We start from the raw sequence: 15,273 nt of genomic DNA on the forward strand, positions 1-15,273 counted from the left end.
TTATTTATTTGCTTTACATCCTGATCGCTGGCTTCCCCCTCTTGTCCCCCCCTCCTTCCCCTTCTATCGTGAGAGGGGGTGGGGTATCACTCCATCCTGGCTCATCAATTCTTTACAGGAATAGGCCCCATCCTCTACCACTGAGACAAACAGCGCCTTGTAGTTTCTTGCAGACAGAATGTATTTTGTGTCAAAAGTTGTGTGAGTGGATTGGTGTCCTTACCACTACTGGGGCTCCTGCCTGGCTACAGGTTCTATGTTCCTACTGCTCGGGGTCTCAGCCAAAGTTATTCCCATTCACTCCTGGGAGCCTCTCCCATCCCAGATCTCTGGCAAGTCCTAGGGATGCCAATCCCCACCAGCCTCTGATTTCCCATCATTCTGCTGGCCATCCCTCCTGTTTCACCCAACACCTGGTCCTGTCCACCACCATCAGCACCCTACCCCACCCCCACCTCCCATTCCCCATCTGATCCCCTCAGCCAGTTCCCTCCCTCCTTCTGCATCCTATGACTTCCGCCTTCCTTCCTGTTTAGCTTCTTTAGGTTTTGGATTGTATCATGGCTATCCTGTACTTATGGGTAGTACCCACTTACCAGTGAGTACATACCATTCATGTCCTTTTGGGTCTGGATTACCTTACTCAGGATGATCTTTTCTAGTTCCGTCCATTTGCTTGTGAAATTCATGATGTCCTTTTTTTTAATAGCTGAGTAGTATTTCATATGTAAATGGACCACATTTTATGTTTCCATTCTTCTGTTTCTTGACTATCTTTGGTTTTTTTTTGTTTTTCCATTTGAAGTTGAGAATTGCTCTTTCAAGGTCTGCCAAAAAAAAATGTGTTGGAATGTTGATGGGAATTGCATTGGTTCTGTAGATTGCTTTTGGTAAGATGGCTATTTTCACTATTGCTATTCCTGCTGATTAATGAGCATGGGAGATCTTTCCATCTTCCGAGGTCTTTGATTTTTTTTTTTCTTCAGGGACTTGAACTTCTTGTCCTACAGATCTTTCATTTGCTTAGTTAGAGTTTTGCCAAGATATTTTGTATTATTTGTGGTTATGTAAAGGGTGTTGTTTCCCTAGGTTCTTTCTGAACCGGTTTATCACTTGTACAATGGAGGGGTACTGGTTTCTTTGAGTTCATTTTATCAAGTTCATTGATCAGCCTGTCTGTTCCTATATCAATGCAGTCTTTCTCACTATTGCCGTGCAGTACAGCATGAAGTCAGGAATGCTGATCCCTCCCGAAGTACTTTCATTGTGCAGGATTGGTTTAGCTATCCTGGGTTTTTTGTTTTCCTATATGAAGTTGAGGATTGTTCTTTCAGGGTCTGAAGGGAATGCTTCATGAATTCTTGTGTCGTCCTTGTGCAGGGGCCATGCCAATCTTCTCTGTCTTGTTCCAGTTTACTTTGAGTGCTGCCGAAGCTAGCGCTGTCGTCTGTCTGTCTTCTTTCTTGGATTTTGTTTTTGTTTTTGTTTCTTAAACAGGATTTCTCTGTGTAGCCCTGTCTGTCCTATAACTCACTCTGTAAACTCAGAGATCTGCTTGTCTCTGCCTCCCAAGTGCTGATGTACCACTGTACCCAGCTAGACCATAGATCTTAAAGACTGAAGCAAAAAAATATTTTTATTACAGATAATGAAACTTTTATATAATTTTTCACATAAAATGGTATTAGTATTTTACTTGTTAATATACTTGATGATACAGTTTTAAAAGGAAGTTACTAAATGGATCAAAAGTATTAAATGTTAGAAGCTTAGTATGTAAGGTTAGTGGTAGAATACTTGTCTAACATGTACAAGGCTTAGGGTTCAGTCTTCTCTACTGGAAAGAAATATATTGTACAGGTGTGGTAGTACATGTTCTGGAAATTGAGGCAGGAGATTGGCTCGGGTTCAAGTTCATCCAGGGGTGTAGAGCAAGACCCTGTTGACGGAGGAGGAAGAGAGAGAAAGAGAGAGAGAATACATAAAGCTGTTTAGGAAGTGGCTACAATAGTGGTAAAGCTAGGATAGAGTGAAGAGGTTAGAGGCGCTGTGTCCTTGGCTTACACATTAGGAGAAAAGCCATGTCTTAGCCATCATGTCTTTCCCATTGTTAAACTCACCCACTCTCTACCCTTTTCTTATACATGCTTACTGTCAATAAGACCTGAGTATTTCAGAAGATCTACAGTAAATGAGTAAATGATGGAACCATGTGAAGGAATTCATCTTGACATTTAAATAACTTCCTAGGGTCTGGGGCTGCAGCTAAGAAGTGGGGTACACAGGAGGTCCTGTTTGATGTATACAATCTAATACCATCAAAATACATTTTGATATCTTTGAGAAAGTTAGTTACATTGGAACACTTCATTTTCTAATTCCATAGGCCTTTTGTTTTCTTTTGTCAGATTTTGGAAATAGATTTTATTTGCTATAGTTTGTCCACCCTACAGCCTTGTCCTACATGAAGGTTTCTTCACCCTTTTTATTTTATTTTATTTTATTTATTTATTATATGTAAGTGTCTATAGCTGTCTTCAGACACACCAGAAGAGGGCATCAGATCTCATTACGGATGGTTGTGAGCCACCATGTGGTTTCTGGGATTTGAATTCAGGACCTTTGGAAGAACAGTCGGCATTCTTACCCGCTGAGCCATCTCTCTAGCCCTCTTCACCCTTTTTAAACATGGTGTAATCTTGATAATAAATTCAGATAGCACTGCCATTAGCTTCCATAGTGCTTTGTATGACAGACCGTGTCAGGCTTTGACGTATATAACAGGCCTCCTTTTATGTCACTTGGCTTTGCCGTGAACTGTTCTTTTCTAAATTCACAGAGGATCGGTGTGGCGCATATGTTACATAGTCCTCATCAGCTATATGACCATTGTAAGCAACATTTGTAGGGTCCTTTTTAGGTTTGTGAAAGAAAGCTTGAAGTCTATTTACTAAAAATTAACTTCAATTAGGATTTTCATGAAATAATTGTAGAATTTATGCTGAACTGCTTGAGCTTTGTACACTTTTGTTGTTTGGTGTTGTTTTGTTTCAGAGCCACATTGTAAGTGGCTGCCTGGGTCACCCCATGCTGTGCCTCACGGTACCTCTACATGTAGGGAGCCTCGCTTGAGATCAACAATAGTGATCAATACTGGCTCTGTATCCTGTCCTCTCTTCCCCATCTTAACTGTTTTTGCGTTTTCCTTGCATGTTGGCAATAATTTCACCCATGGCCTTGTACATGTTAGATATGGACTGACCCGGTACGTGGCCTCATGTCAGCATTCATGAACAGTAGCAAAGAAGGCAGTGGTGCCTTAAACTTTTATCAATATAAGAAGTCTAATAGAATGTACAACTTGTTGCACAAAGAAAAGAGCTAAGAGCTAAAGAAGATTAATTACAGTTTGGAAACAGACAAAAGGTAGAAGTGACCCCCTACAGAAACAATAGGAGAGAATAGTTGATTTAGAATGTATTATTGTACCCCTCCACCCTTTTTGCTGCCTCAATCAATGCTTTTATCAAGATTCACGGGGTGGTAGATTTTTTTTTCTGACTTTTTAACAACAGAACAAAATAAAATAGAAAACTCCATTTTCAATTTTATGTAACTATAGTCATCACATATAATTAAACTATGAACTTGAAACAAGGTATACTGTTTTACAGATAAAGAACTGTATGCGTGGATGAAATGTGTGAAAGGCCAGCCTCACGACCATAAGCATCTGATGCCGACACAGATCCTCCCCGGCTCTGGTGAGTCTCCGTTTGTTTAGAGGTCCTGGGTGCTCTGGATATGGAGAGCACTCACATTACTCACAGGTAATGATCCGTCCCTGTGGCCTTAGCATTTGACATGCTGGGGTTTTTATGTGTTTTGAGGACAACCTTGGTTAGTGACATATATAGCGTGTATTCATGTGTTCCTCCTTCCCCCACCCCCTGCTTCCCCAAACAAACAAACAAACAAATACATAATAAAGTGGAAAAATATGTTTTAACTAATATTGAATTGTCTTGTTCAAAATTATAGGACCACTTAAATTTAATAGAGATTACAGGAAAAAAAAAAATCTTCCCAGACTTAGTGAAGAAAACTGCACAGAAACTGTAACATAGAGGAACTGGATAGTGATAAAGCTTGGGTCGTACTAATGCGCCCTACAAAAAAGATTCTGAGATCTTAAAGGAAATGAATATAGATTTGGTTGGTGGTTCTGTGATGCCTAGATATATGTGACAGTACTGAGTAATCGCTGGTGAATCACAGCAAGGAGAGTGTGCTCTTAACAGCCAGTGCTAGTCTCTACTAACTGCTGTTTTATTTTACAGTGTTGACAGACCTTCTTGATGCCATGCACATTCTTAGGGAAAAATATGGTATTAAATCCCATTGTCATTGTATGAACAGACAGAATTTACAAGGTGGAAATGTTCCTACAGTGAATGGTGTGTCTCAGGTAAGTAGAAAAGTCTCTGTTCACACACAACACAGCAGTTACATGATTTAGCTTTGGGTGTTTGAGACTCAGGTAATACCCAGACATTGTAGAAAGTCCTTTAATCACAGCTAGGAAGCTGGGGCAGGATTGCTATGAATTCCGTTTCTAGGCTAGCCTGAGACACACTGTGGGTCTGTCTCAAAAGCGGGGAAGGAAAGCTCTGCCCTTGGGTTTGTGTTTCGATATTACTCTGTAAATTTCTTATGACTGCTTTTAACTCTGCATAATTGAGGAAACAGTGTTAAATGTTCAAGTGTCTTACCTTACAGGTTCTACAGCATGTCCTTCATCACAGTAATAAAACCTCTGTGTGCGTGCCTGAGTCCCAGCAGCAGAACACCCCTCAGAAGTCTCAGACTAACGGCAACAGCAGCCCTGGCAGTGCGAGCACAGACAGCAGGTCAACTCCTCCAGAGTCCCAGTCACCGCTGCACTGGCTAGCTGATCTGGCTGAGCAAAAATCCAGAGAGGAAAAACAAGGTAACTTTGTCCACTCCAGTGTATGCTGAAGGGCTTCAATGCCAGTGTTCTTACTGCACATGGCCTGTAAATTACTTTGCTTTCTGCTTTATTTCAGTTATAGCTTAGGATCAAGAAAGTATTTGTCCTCTTTTATTAGGAGCCAGCCCTCCTAAGATTGATATCAAAGTCAGTTACATACTCATTCATGAATGAGATAGGTTTACAAAACTGTCAGAGCACTGTATTATAAATTAACTATAGTTTCTGCTAGCATTTGACCATTTTTATTCACAACAGAGACAGCTAACAAGTCTGAGGTTCTGAGAAAGACCAAAGTTGTTAAAATAAATAAAATGCAAGGAATCTATTGTTCCTATACTTCAGTATGAAATACATGCACAATTTTTGTTAAATTTTATTTTAGAAAACAAAGAATTTACTCTTGAAAGGGAAATTAAAGAAGATGGAGACCAAGATGCCCCTGATTCTCCAAATGGCAGCACATCACCTCCAGCATCCCAGAACAGTGAACAGGGTTCAACCCTACGTGATTTGCTGACCACAACAGCTGGCAAGCTTCGAGTAGGCTCTACAGATGCAGGCATTGCCTTTGCGCCGGTGTATTCAATGGGAGCCTCAGTAAGTGTGCCAGCTAAGTTGTGTGTTAGATTTGTTTTTGTACATGCTTTCCAATTGCCTAACATTTAGCTGCCTGCACGTCCAGCCTCTGTTTTTAAGTTTGGGTCTTAACTTTATAGAGAGATTTTATAGTTAGCTATGGTTCTAACAAACAGATGCAGATGCAATACAATGTGCTAAATTGCTAGGCCTGTTCTCACTCGAGTTCTAGCTTCAGAGCTAGATAGAGTTTTGTGTATTTTTCACGGGGAATGCTGCAGGAGATTCTGTGAGTCCGGAGAGCTCTAGGATGAGTTTTCACAGTGTGAATATTGTATTTGTAGTGGGTAAAGAATCAGAACCACATGCGAGTGGGCGAGTGTCTATGGAGTGCTTGCGATGCAAGATTTTTAATTATCAAAAGCATAAAGCAGAATAATTTCCTAAGGAGATGATGCTTTTAAAGTGTGTGGAGAATTCTTACCCTGCACCTTCGCGGGAGGTCCACGCCAGTGTGTAAATTAGGGTAGCTGTGCTTGTGAGTCCTCAGACCTAGTGGTGTGTTACATGGCCAAACTTAGGGACCTCATTATTTTCAGAAATTTTCTGGTTTTCTTAATAGAGTGGCAAAGGTGGCCGGACTATGCCTAACATTCTTGATGACATCATTGCTTCAGTTGTTGAAAACAAAATTCCACCAAATAAAACCTCCAAGATCAATGTAAAATCTGAGCCTAATGAAGAACAACCTAAAGAAAGCAGACAGTCTGCCACGAATGAAAGCAATAAGTCTCATCGTGACATACCACATTCCTGGATCTGTGACCAGCATGTTTTATGGCTTAAAGATTACAAGAATAGTAATAACTGGAAGCTTTTCAAAGAGTGCTGGAAACAAGGACAGGTATGTGTTGCATACTCCACGGACTGAGTAGTAGGCAGAACACTTAGTTTCTCCTATGAGGAAAAGAAGAACCCCAAAACAACAGATTGCCAAAATTACTATTTCTGGATTTCTGCTTTTGTCCAAATGTGTGTCATTTTACAAGGAGGTAGAGTATTTCTCAAATAGATTTAGTGTAATGAGTAGACATGCATTAGTAATCTATTTACAGAATTAATTTTTCCTTGTTCTGATTTGTGTTTCAAGTATGTTTATATTGAAAGTCTTGAACTGATGAAAATGTAGGTATTGTTCCTTTTAGTGCTAGAGACGTTTTAAAACTAGTCTTTTTGTTTTGTTTCGTTTGTGTATTTGCTTTTGACCTTTAACAGGCTTTGGAGAAACCAAGGTCTGAGCAGTATACCCTGGCTTCATCACATCTTTCAGTTTTGAGTATTTGAGACAGGGTCCTTCTCTGTAGCTTTGGCTGTCCTGGAACTCACTTTGTAGACAAGGGTAGCCTTGAACCTACAGAAATCTGCCTGCCTCTGCCTGTGCCTCCAAAGTACTGAGATTAGAGATGTGTACCACCACACACCTGGCCTTCATTTCATCATATCTTAAATACAAAGCTCAGTAATTTCTTTGTGCCCAGATAAAATTGGTTTTCCATATGATCAAAGTTCTGACTTAGTGCTTTATATGTGCTTCTGTCTGATGTCAAGTACTTACTTTCATAAAATTATGAATTTTTATGAATTAGGAATTTTTATAAATTACAAAATTTTATGACTTAATTACTGTTCTCAGAATATTAGTATTGCTTAATTTGTTTCTTCCTCTTTGAAAAGTTACTAGGTTTTTATTTTTTCTCCTTTATCCTATCTGTGTCTGTGTTTGTGTGCACTGCATGCACTTGTATAGTGAAAGTCAGTGGGCAACTTTTTGGGGTCAGTTCTCTCCTTCTACCTTGTAGATTTGGGGTGATTAAGCTCAGGGCATTAGGCTTGACTAAGCCCCTTTACCAGCCATACTGTCCAGTTAGATCTCCTGGGGTTTAATTAGTAGGCTCCGTGAACACAACTAAGAACCTTTCTCCTCCTCGCGTTCTCAATCTTTTAGTGAGAAGTTTGCTATTCTTTGAACTTTTGCTAATTGAACAAGGAAGGAGTTAATACATAATAGTTATTGCTGAACTCTAGAACCTAGAAGAGTGTGGTAAGAAATATACATCTTAGCCAGGCAGTGGTGGCGCACGCCTTTAGTCCCAGCACCTGGGAGGCAGAGGCAGGCAGATTTCTGAGTTCGAGGCCAGCCTGGTCTACAGGACAGCCAGCCAGGGCTACACAGAGAAACCCTGTCTCGAAAACACCAGAAGAAGGAGAAGGTGAAGGAGAAATACAAAGCTTAAAGTATTCCCAATGAAAGGTTCACATATGTCTAGGAATTTAACACACATTGCAGGCTATAGCTATGTATTACAGGATATTCCAGGAGAATCATTCTAGAGATGCGAAGACTGATTGGGGTACTGAGGTATTTCAGTAGGATGATGGGAGTAACTTTAGAATTCTACTTGGAATTATTTTAATATAGCATTTAGCTGTCCAGATTGGTAAATGGCTTTCACTAGGAGTCCTTTTATATAGGAACTGTAGTGTGTGAATTGCCAGCAACCTAATACCTGGACCTGTCTTAAGAATTGAACGTGTTATTAACTGATAAAAACAACATTTAATGGAACATTCAACTAAATTTCTTGATGGGTTTTGTTTTGGTTTTCGTTTTATTGTATGTGTGGGGGTGTTTTGCTTGCATGTGCCCCACTTGCATGGCTGGTGCCTATGAAGGCCAGAAGAGGGCATTGGATCCCTTGAAACTAGAGTTATAGATGCTTGTGAACCACTATGTAGGTGCTGGGAATCAAACCTGTCTTCTGCAAGAGCAGCCAGTGCTGTTGTCTGCTGAGCCATCCCTGCAGCCCTTTGTTTTGTTATAAGATGGTCTCACTATGTAGCCCCAGCTGGCCTGGAACTCATTGTGTAGACCAGAGTGATTGGGGTGAATCTTCAAAAAATCCTGTGTAATTAAAAATTTTAATTTGAGGCTTTTCTTTAATGATGAAGTTTTAAATGTTTTAAAAAGTTAATGTCTTTTAGAGAGTCTTATAAGTCAGATGTTTAGTTTCTCTCTATTGTAGAACTATGCTATTGGAGTAAAAACTGAATAATTTATCATTTGAACAATTAAACATAGGTATTTTAATATAATTTATTCGAGTTTTTAGAAGTAGTAAATTTTTAGTTACTGGTATTTTTTTAAACAGTGTTATAAAATTTGAATTCATGAGATCTAAAAGGCAGGATTCATTTACAGTCAATCATTCAGCTGAAAGTATGGCATCATACCTGTTTCCAGTGTTGTTATCCAGACCCTTAGAGGGAAAAGAAAAAAAAAGTGCTTTTAGTGTTGTAAATTCAGTGTCAGCTGTGTTTTGATCTTTTCTCCCCCAGTGTTACTGCAAATACTACATAGTTACAAATAGTTTATACAGTGTCTATAGAAAGTTTGCCTATTGATAAAGCAGTCTTCTAAAGTATTTCTGCTACACATAAATGCAATATTCACTTACTTTCTGAAAAGTACTTACTGAAATTTCATGCCAAACTGCCGTTTTGTTGTGTACAATAGTACATGTAAATCTCTGCACTGAAAAAAAGCCCTGTGTCAAAATACAGGAAAAACCAAGTGAACATTCCTGCTGTGGCATCGCATCGTTCTCATTCACATGGAAGCATCTTTCAAGTTCAGAACTATTACGTAGCCTCCGTTATCTTTACAAATTTTCCAGTAGAGCTGAATCTTAACAGTGCCGTCCACTTGCATGTACACTGAAGCTTTGAAGTATTCAGGCGCCTTTTAACTATTATTTATTTGTGTTTATTCATAAGCCTGCAGTGGTTTCCGGTGTGCATAAGAAAATGAACATTAGCTTGTGGAAGGCAGAATCAATTAGTCTGGATTTTGGAGACCACCAAGCTGATCTCCTCAACTGCAAAGACAGCATTGTTTCCAATGCCAACGTTAAGGAGTTCTGGGATGGTTTTGAAGAAGTGTCAAGTATGTTGTTTTTCACTGTTGTCTCTCACCCATGTAACCTTAAGATGATACCTTGATAATGCGACTTCAGTTCTTCACCTGGGAAGCATCTGTACTCACACTGTTGTTCAGGAGGGAGAGAGAGACACTCACCTGGGGGTAGTGGCCTACAACTGTACCTCAGCATTGGCTTAAGCAGAGAGACAGGAAGTTCTACAGTCCTAGGTCATCCTTGGCTACTTAGTGAATTTGAGGCCAGCTGAGCTAGTTAAGACCCTGTCTATAAAAGACAAAATAATTTGGAAACAAAATAGTGGTTCATAATCCTAACTCTAGTCCTGATTTTCTTTAACTTTGACATAACTTATGCTGTGTTTCCTAGTGGAATTTTGGCAACTCCCCAAAATTGTGGAAATTAAATTATAACGTTTATGTTAAATACTTTGAAAATGAAAAACTATAAATGTAAGACTACTATTAAGAAATATAAATAATTCTAAAGAGCAATTTCTTTTAGATACTAAAAGTAGTTAATGCATGTATTCCATAATAAAATTTTCAGGCTGGAGAGATGGCTCAGCAGCTCTTGGAGAGGACCTGAATTTGGTAGCTCATAGCTGCCTGCGAGTAACTTCAGGTCCAGGAGATCCAATGTTCTCTTCAAACTTCCTTGTATATCTACACACGCATACATAAATACATATACACAGTACAACTAAAATGTGTTACTGCTGTATGAATACATGAGGAAGAAAAGCCAACCAATGCCCACGAAGCATCTGTATACTACAGTTTAATCATTGACAGTCTTTTCTCAAATTCTGATAAAAAGGTCTAAGTTATATTTTCAATAACTAGCTTCTGTCTTTCTAGAGCGTCAGAAAAACAAAGGTGGAGAAACAGTAGTATTAAAGTTGAAAGACTGCCCATCGGGAGAAGACTTCAAGACCATGATGCCAGCAAGGTAACTATGTCCTGGGAAGGTGAGCCGGCTGTTCCCAGCAAATGCAACTAACCACTGCTGAAACCATACGGAGCTGTCTTTGTCTGTTTCTGCTTTTTGCTTTGCCTTGTTTTTTTTTTTGTTTGTTTGTTTGTTTGTTTTTCTTTTGTTGTTTTTTGTTTTTGTTTTTGTTTTTTTCATTTTTTGGTTTTTCAAGATAGGGTTTCTCTGTATAGCTCTAGCTGTCCTGGAACTCACTCTGTAGACCAGGCTGGCCTCAAACTCAGAAATCCTCCTGCCTCTGCCTCCCAAGTGCTGAGATTATAGGCGTGCGCCACCACCGCCCGGCACTTTGCCTTGTTTGTTTCCTCAGTGAAGATAAATAACCCTAACCCTCATCAGGGTGAAGACTAGGGCATTGTGTCTGCGGTAGGCCTCCCTCTTTCTGGATCTTGTACCCAATTGGCTGTGTTTAGGGAAGTGTAATTGAAACATTAATATTTAGTATACTGTATGCCTCCCTCGTACACTACATCAGTTTAGACTCTGAAGGCATTCTAGAATCATGTTGCCTAGTTTAAGGAAAGGGTATTACAATGTTCTTCACAAGAATTTTGTACCAGTCAGTGGTAGTGGACACCTTTAATCTTAGTCCTTGTGAGGCAGACGCAGGCAGGCAGATACCTGAATTCAAGGTTAGCCTGGTCTACAGAGTGAGTTCCAGGGCACCCAGTGCTACACGGAGAAACCCTGTCTCAAAACTCAAAAACTAAAAAGAAAAAAAGAACTTTGTACTTCCAAATATTTTAAACGCAAGTCTATATTTTTAAAAAATACTGTATTGTTATCTTTAGATATGAAGACTTTTTAAGAAGTCTGCCATTGCCAGAATATTGCAACCCAGAAGGGAAGTTCAATTTGGCCTCCCATTTGCCAGGGTTCTTTGTACGGCCTGATCTAGGACCCAGGCTGTGCAGTGCCTATGGTAAGTATATGCTCACTTCTCTCTTTAAGACTCCATGGGAGGATGACAGGCTTTAGCCCAAAAGCCAGTTGTCCAGGGACTTTACCTAGTACTAAGCCTGTTCTTTACTGTTATTGAAACCCTTCTTAATGTCAAATAATAGTATACGAGTTGGCAGGTAGTACACTTAAGTCATACTTGCTAATTCCTTGTAACATTTCTATGTATTTTTATTGAATTGTTTTGTATGTGGCATTTCCATTGATAGTTTTAGGGGCTAGTATTTGTAACAAGGCAAGTAAACCAGACTTTGTTGTGATACATTGTTGTGTGGGCACACTATCTGTGCACTGCAATCAACGACTTACCTCCTACACAGGTGTTGCTGCTGCTAAGGATCATGATATAGGAACCACAAATCTTCACATTGAAGCTTCTGATGTTGTCAATGTCCTAGTCTATGTTGGCATAGCGAAAGGAAATGGCGTCCTCTCAAAAGCAGGTAAAGAGACCTAAAGAACAGTCATAGGTGATGCTGGGGTACAGGCTGGCAGGGAAGATAGGAGGGGATTCTGGCCTTTGATACCGAAAATTATTTTTCCTGTTTCTCATGTACAAGAAATTGCAATTTTAAAGGTAAATATTTTTATTTGACCTTTTGCTTTTACTAAGAACTATATTCATGAATGCATTTTGTTAACATCGGAATTATATGCTGAATAGGCACCTGCTCTGGGAGATGTGAAGTGTCATTTGCAATTGTAATCACCCCACCCCCCAGGATTCAGAGGAAAAAGAAGGCTTTTAGATATAAGCGGCCATTTTCCTGTGTTCGTAGATTTTACTTTTTGTTCTTTAAAACTTTGCTCTACCATCTATCTAACCCATCCTTTTCGTATTTGAATTCATGGCTGTTAACCTTTTCCTCTACACTGACTTCTCTTTAAAGTAGGTGCATATGGCTTGCTGAGGGATTTTGTGCCCAGCTAGTCCATGACAGTACAGTTTTTTGACTCCCGACTATTTTTTCCTTCTCAGAAGTGAAAGTCTTAGGGACAAGTATTTATAACAAGGCAAGTAAACTAAAATTGTAGTTAAATTGTTGCGTTGGTATACTGTCTGCACATTGTTAGATACATCCAGCATGCTGCAATAAAAGGCCTCATTTCCGTGTCTCTCTGCCTCAATTGCTCTGTTACACCTGCTCTCCACACACTCTCCATCATCCAGTGCACTCAGGCTCATCTGGACACGTGGTTGAATTAACTATTTCTTTTGCTTTCACTGACTAAGTGGATGGATAGTCAGTCATTTCTCTCTGCCTGTCCCTTACCTGCCTCCTATTGTGATGGGTGAAAGTGTTATTGTCTCTTCATGTTTTGGACTTGGCTGCACTGGCCTATTTCTGATGTCTCATGACCAGACTTTGCTAGAGCTGTAGCTGTAGCCTTTTTAGTTTGTTTTTCAGTTCTGTCTAGCTCAGATTTGTCTATTGGCTGTAAGGGAATGGTTCTCATATGCACTGAATTTGATGTACGTTTGACAGTAATACATGATCTCAACTTTCTCATCGCTGGAAGGCTTTGACTGCTTAGCTCCTTAACTTGCATTTCTTACTACGTTGAAACTCTCCCAACCCTGTTCTGCCCAGAAAACCTGGAGAGTCAGTGGCATATTGGAGTTGTAGTTCCCAGCGTTGATGCAGAGGTAGAAACCACTTTTGGTTCAGATGATACATCTTTCCTGGAGCTCTGATACTGCACTTAATTGCCTCTTTTATGTCAGTGCACTGTCTGTGTGCATGCTTGCCCTTGTAAGTGTATGGCATGCATGCAGTACTCATTGCAGCCAGCAGAGGCTTGTAAGATCCACTGGAACTGCAGTTTAAAATGGCCTTGTGGGTGCTGAGAATGGCCAAACCTATGGGCTCTGCTAGAGCAGCAAGGACTCTTAGCTGCGGAATCTTTTCTTTGGCCTCTCTGCTGTAGTTAAATGTTCCTTTAGAATCCTTTGTACTCTGAGAAACTTAACACCTGCCCTTTGCAGTATTATTCATTCATGGCCTAACACTGGGTCTCTGATCCCCCTCCTTATTACCATCTCCCTGTTCCTAACATGGTCACTCTTTTGAGAAAACTTTACTTTCTTTATAATTCTATGCCTTTTAATGATTATAGTGTACTTAGAGCGATGTTTTAGGATTATATTCATAATTAAACATCTCAAGAAATGCTAGTTGACTTGAACATACTGACCTATGTAAGGCTCCTGTTTTCCCCTGCGGTAGCTCTCTTGTTGTCATGTGTAGTTTGGATTATTCTCATCCTATTAGATGATGGGTTACCTGCTCTAGTCTGTCATTCTTATCCCACTGCTGTTTCATGCTCTTCTCTCAAGGTTATGGGTTTAAGTGTGGGGTGTTGAGAATACCAATTCATGAATTGAAACTATGCTTCTATTTGTTGTATTTTGGTATTTCATGGGTTTTGTTGCCACTGTTTGTTTGTTTTGATGTAACGGTTTGCTTACATAGTTCTCTCTAGCTTTGCCCTTGCTGTGCAGCCCAAGCTGGCTTTCAGTTCATGTCCTCTCAAGTGTACGGATGCTGCAATACACATGGCCAACCTATAATTTTATTCAGAAGACATTTTAAAATATAAAACAGTTTTAAAGTACAGTTTTTTTGTTGTTGTTGTTTTTGGTTTTTGGTTTTTCGAGACAGGGTTTCTCTGTATAGCCCTGGCTGTCCTGGAACTCACTCTGTAGACCAGGCTGGCTTTGAACTCAGAAATCCACCTGCCTCTGCCTCCCAAGTGCTGGGATTAAAGATGTGCATCACCACAGCCCATCTTTGTTGGTGTTTTTCAAATTCCTTATATAGATCTGGGGATTTCTAGTGTGTCAACATTTGAGAAGGATTACCTGATGTTTCTTGAGAACCTTAGCTTATGAAGAAATCGATTTGTGTGTGATGACAGATTAACCATAATAAGGGAAGAGGACCTATGGAAATTCACCAGACTACTCATTAGTAACCAGTAGTAAACAAGCCCTCGCACATAAGTAAGCCTCGTTATTCACTTCACTGAACCTAAAATTAAGGCAATGACTCCTATTGGCCTTATTCAGTAATTATAGGAACCAAATAATAAGTCAAAAAAAATTGTATCGGTTAAGAAATGCCTTGAGTTAATGGCATTGCTCGGTCAGACAATCCCTGAGACTGGGAGAAGCCTTCCTTTCTTTCTTCCTCTCTTTCTTTCTTTCTTTCTTTCTTAGATTTTATTTATTTTATGTATGTTAGTACACTGTCATTGTCTTCAGACACACCAGAAGAGGGCATTGGATCCCATTACAGATGTTTGTGAGCCACCATGTGGTTGTTGGGAATTGAACTCAGGACCTTCAGAAGAGCAGTTGGTGTGCACTTAACCACTGAGCCATCTCTCCAGCCCAGCCTTTTTCTTGTTTTGAAACTAAATTCCTAGCTTGAGAGTAGATTCTCTGTCTCTGAAGCAAACAATCATGAAATCATTCTTTCTCTTCCCGGGGACACATGAGTCTCAAACTCAGGCCTTTGCTCCCCCTAACAATTTGAAACTATAAAACTAGGTTTAACCATGAGCCTAGCCCTGCGGGGGAATACACGTCTTTGTCTAGAAGCTGAGACAAGAGAATAGAGGGTCACAGTCCAGACTTTGTGGAATAGCAAGTTCCACAGTAGTCTGTGCTACATATTGAGACCATGCTGGGGTTGGGGGAGGGGCAGGGTAAAAATAAACAAACAAAAGGCA

The 15,273-nt window shown here is 39.9% G+C and overlaps 1 protein-coding gene and 1 non-coding gene across 13 annotated transcripts in view; one reads left to right on the plus strand and one right to left on the minus strand.

Moving 5' to 3' along the window:
* Jmjd1c (jumonji domain containing 1C) overlaps positions 1-15,273 on the plus strand; it is a 166,639-nt gene that overhangs the window by 142,562 nt on the left and 8,804 nt on the right. For all 12 annotated transcript variants that reach the window (XM_031348636.1, XM_031348641.1, XM_031348632.1 and 9 more), the window contains 9 exons: positions 3,675-3,764; positions 4,341-4,468; positions 4,780-4,990; positions 5,397-5,611; positions 6,213-6,494; positions 9,425-9,593; positions 10,446-10,536; positions 11,370-11,500; positions 11,859-11,981. In XM_031348636.1, coding sequence (XP_031204496.1) covers positions 3,675-3,764; positions 4,341-4,468; positions 4,780-4,990; positions 5,397-5,611; positions 6,213-6,494; positions 9,425-9,593; positions 10,446-10,536; positions 11,370-11,500; positions 11,859-11,981 — 1,440 coding nt within the window. The remainder of the gene's footprint in view (positions 1-3,674; positions 3,765-4,340; positions 4,469-4,779; positions 4,991-5,396; positions 5,612-6,212; positions 6,495-9,424; positions 9,594-10,445; positions 10,537-11,369; positions 11,501-11,858; positions 11,982-15,273) is intronic.
* On the minus strand, positions 1,336-1,440 carry LOC116075636. Its single transcript, XR_004112667.1, has one exon. It is a non-coding gene; the product is annotated as a U6 spliceosomal RNA (small nuclear RNA).

Source organism: Mastomys coucha, unplaced genomic scaffold, assembly GCF_008632895.1.
Source record: "Mastomys coucha isolate ucsf_1 unplaced genomic scaffold, UCSF_Mcou_1 pScaffold3, whole genome shotgun sequence".
NCBI lineage: Eukaryota > Metazoa > Chordata > Mammalia > Rodentia > Muridae > Mastomys > Mastomys coucha.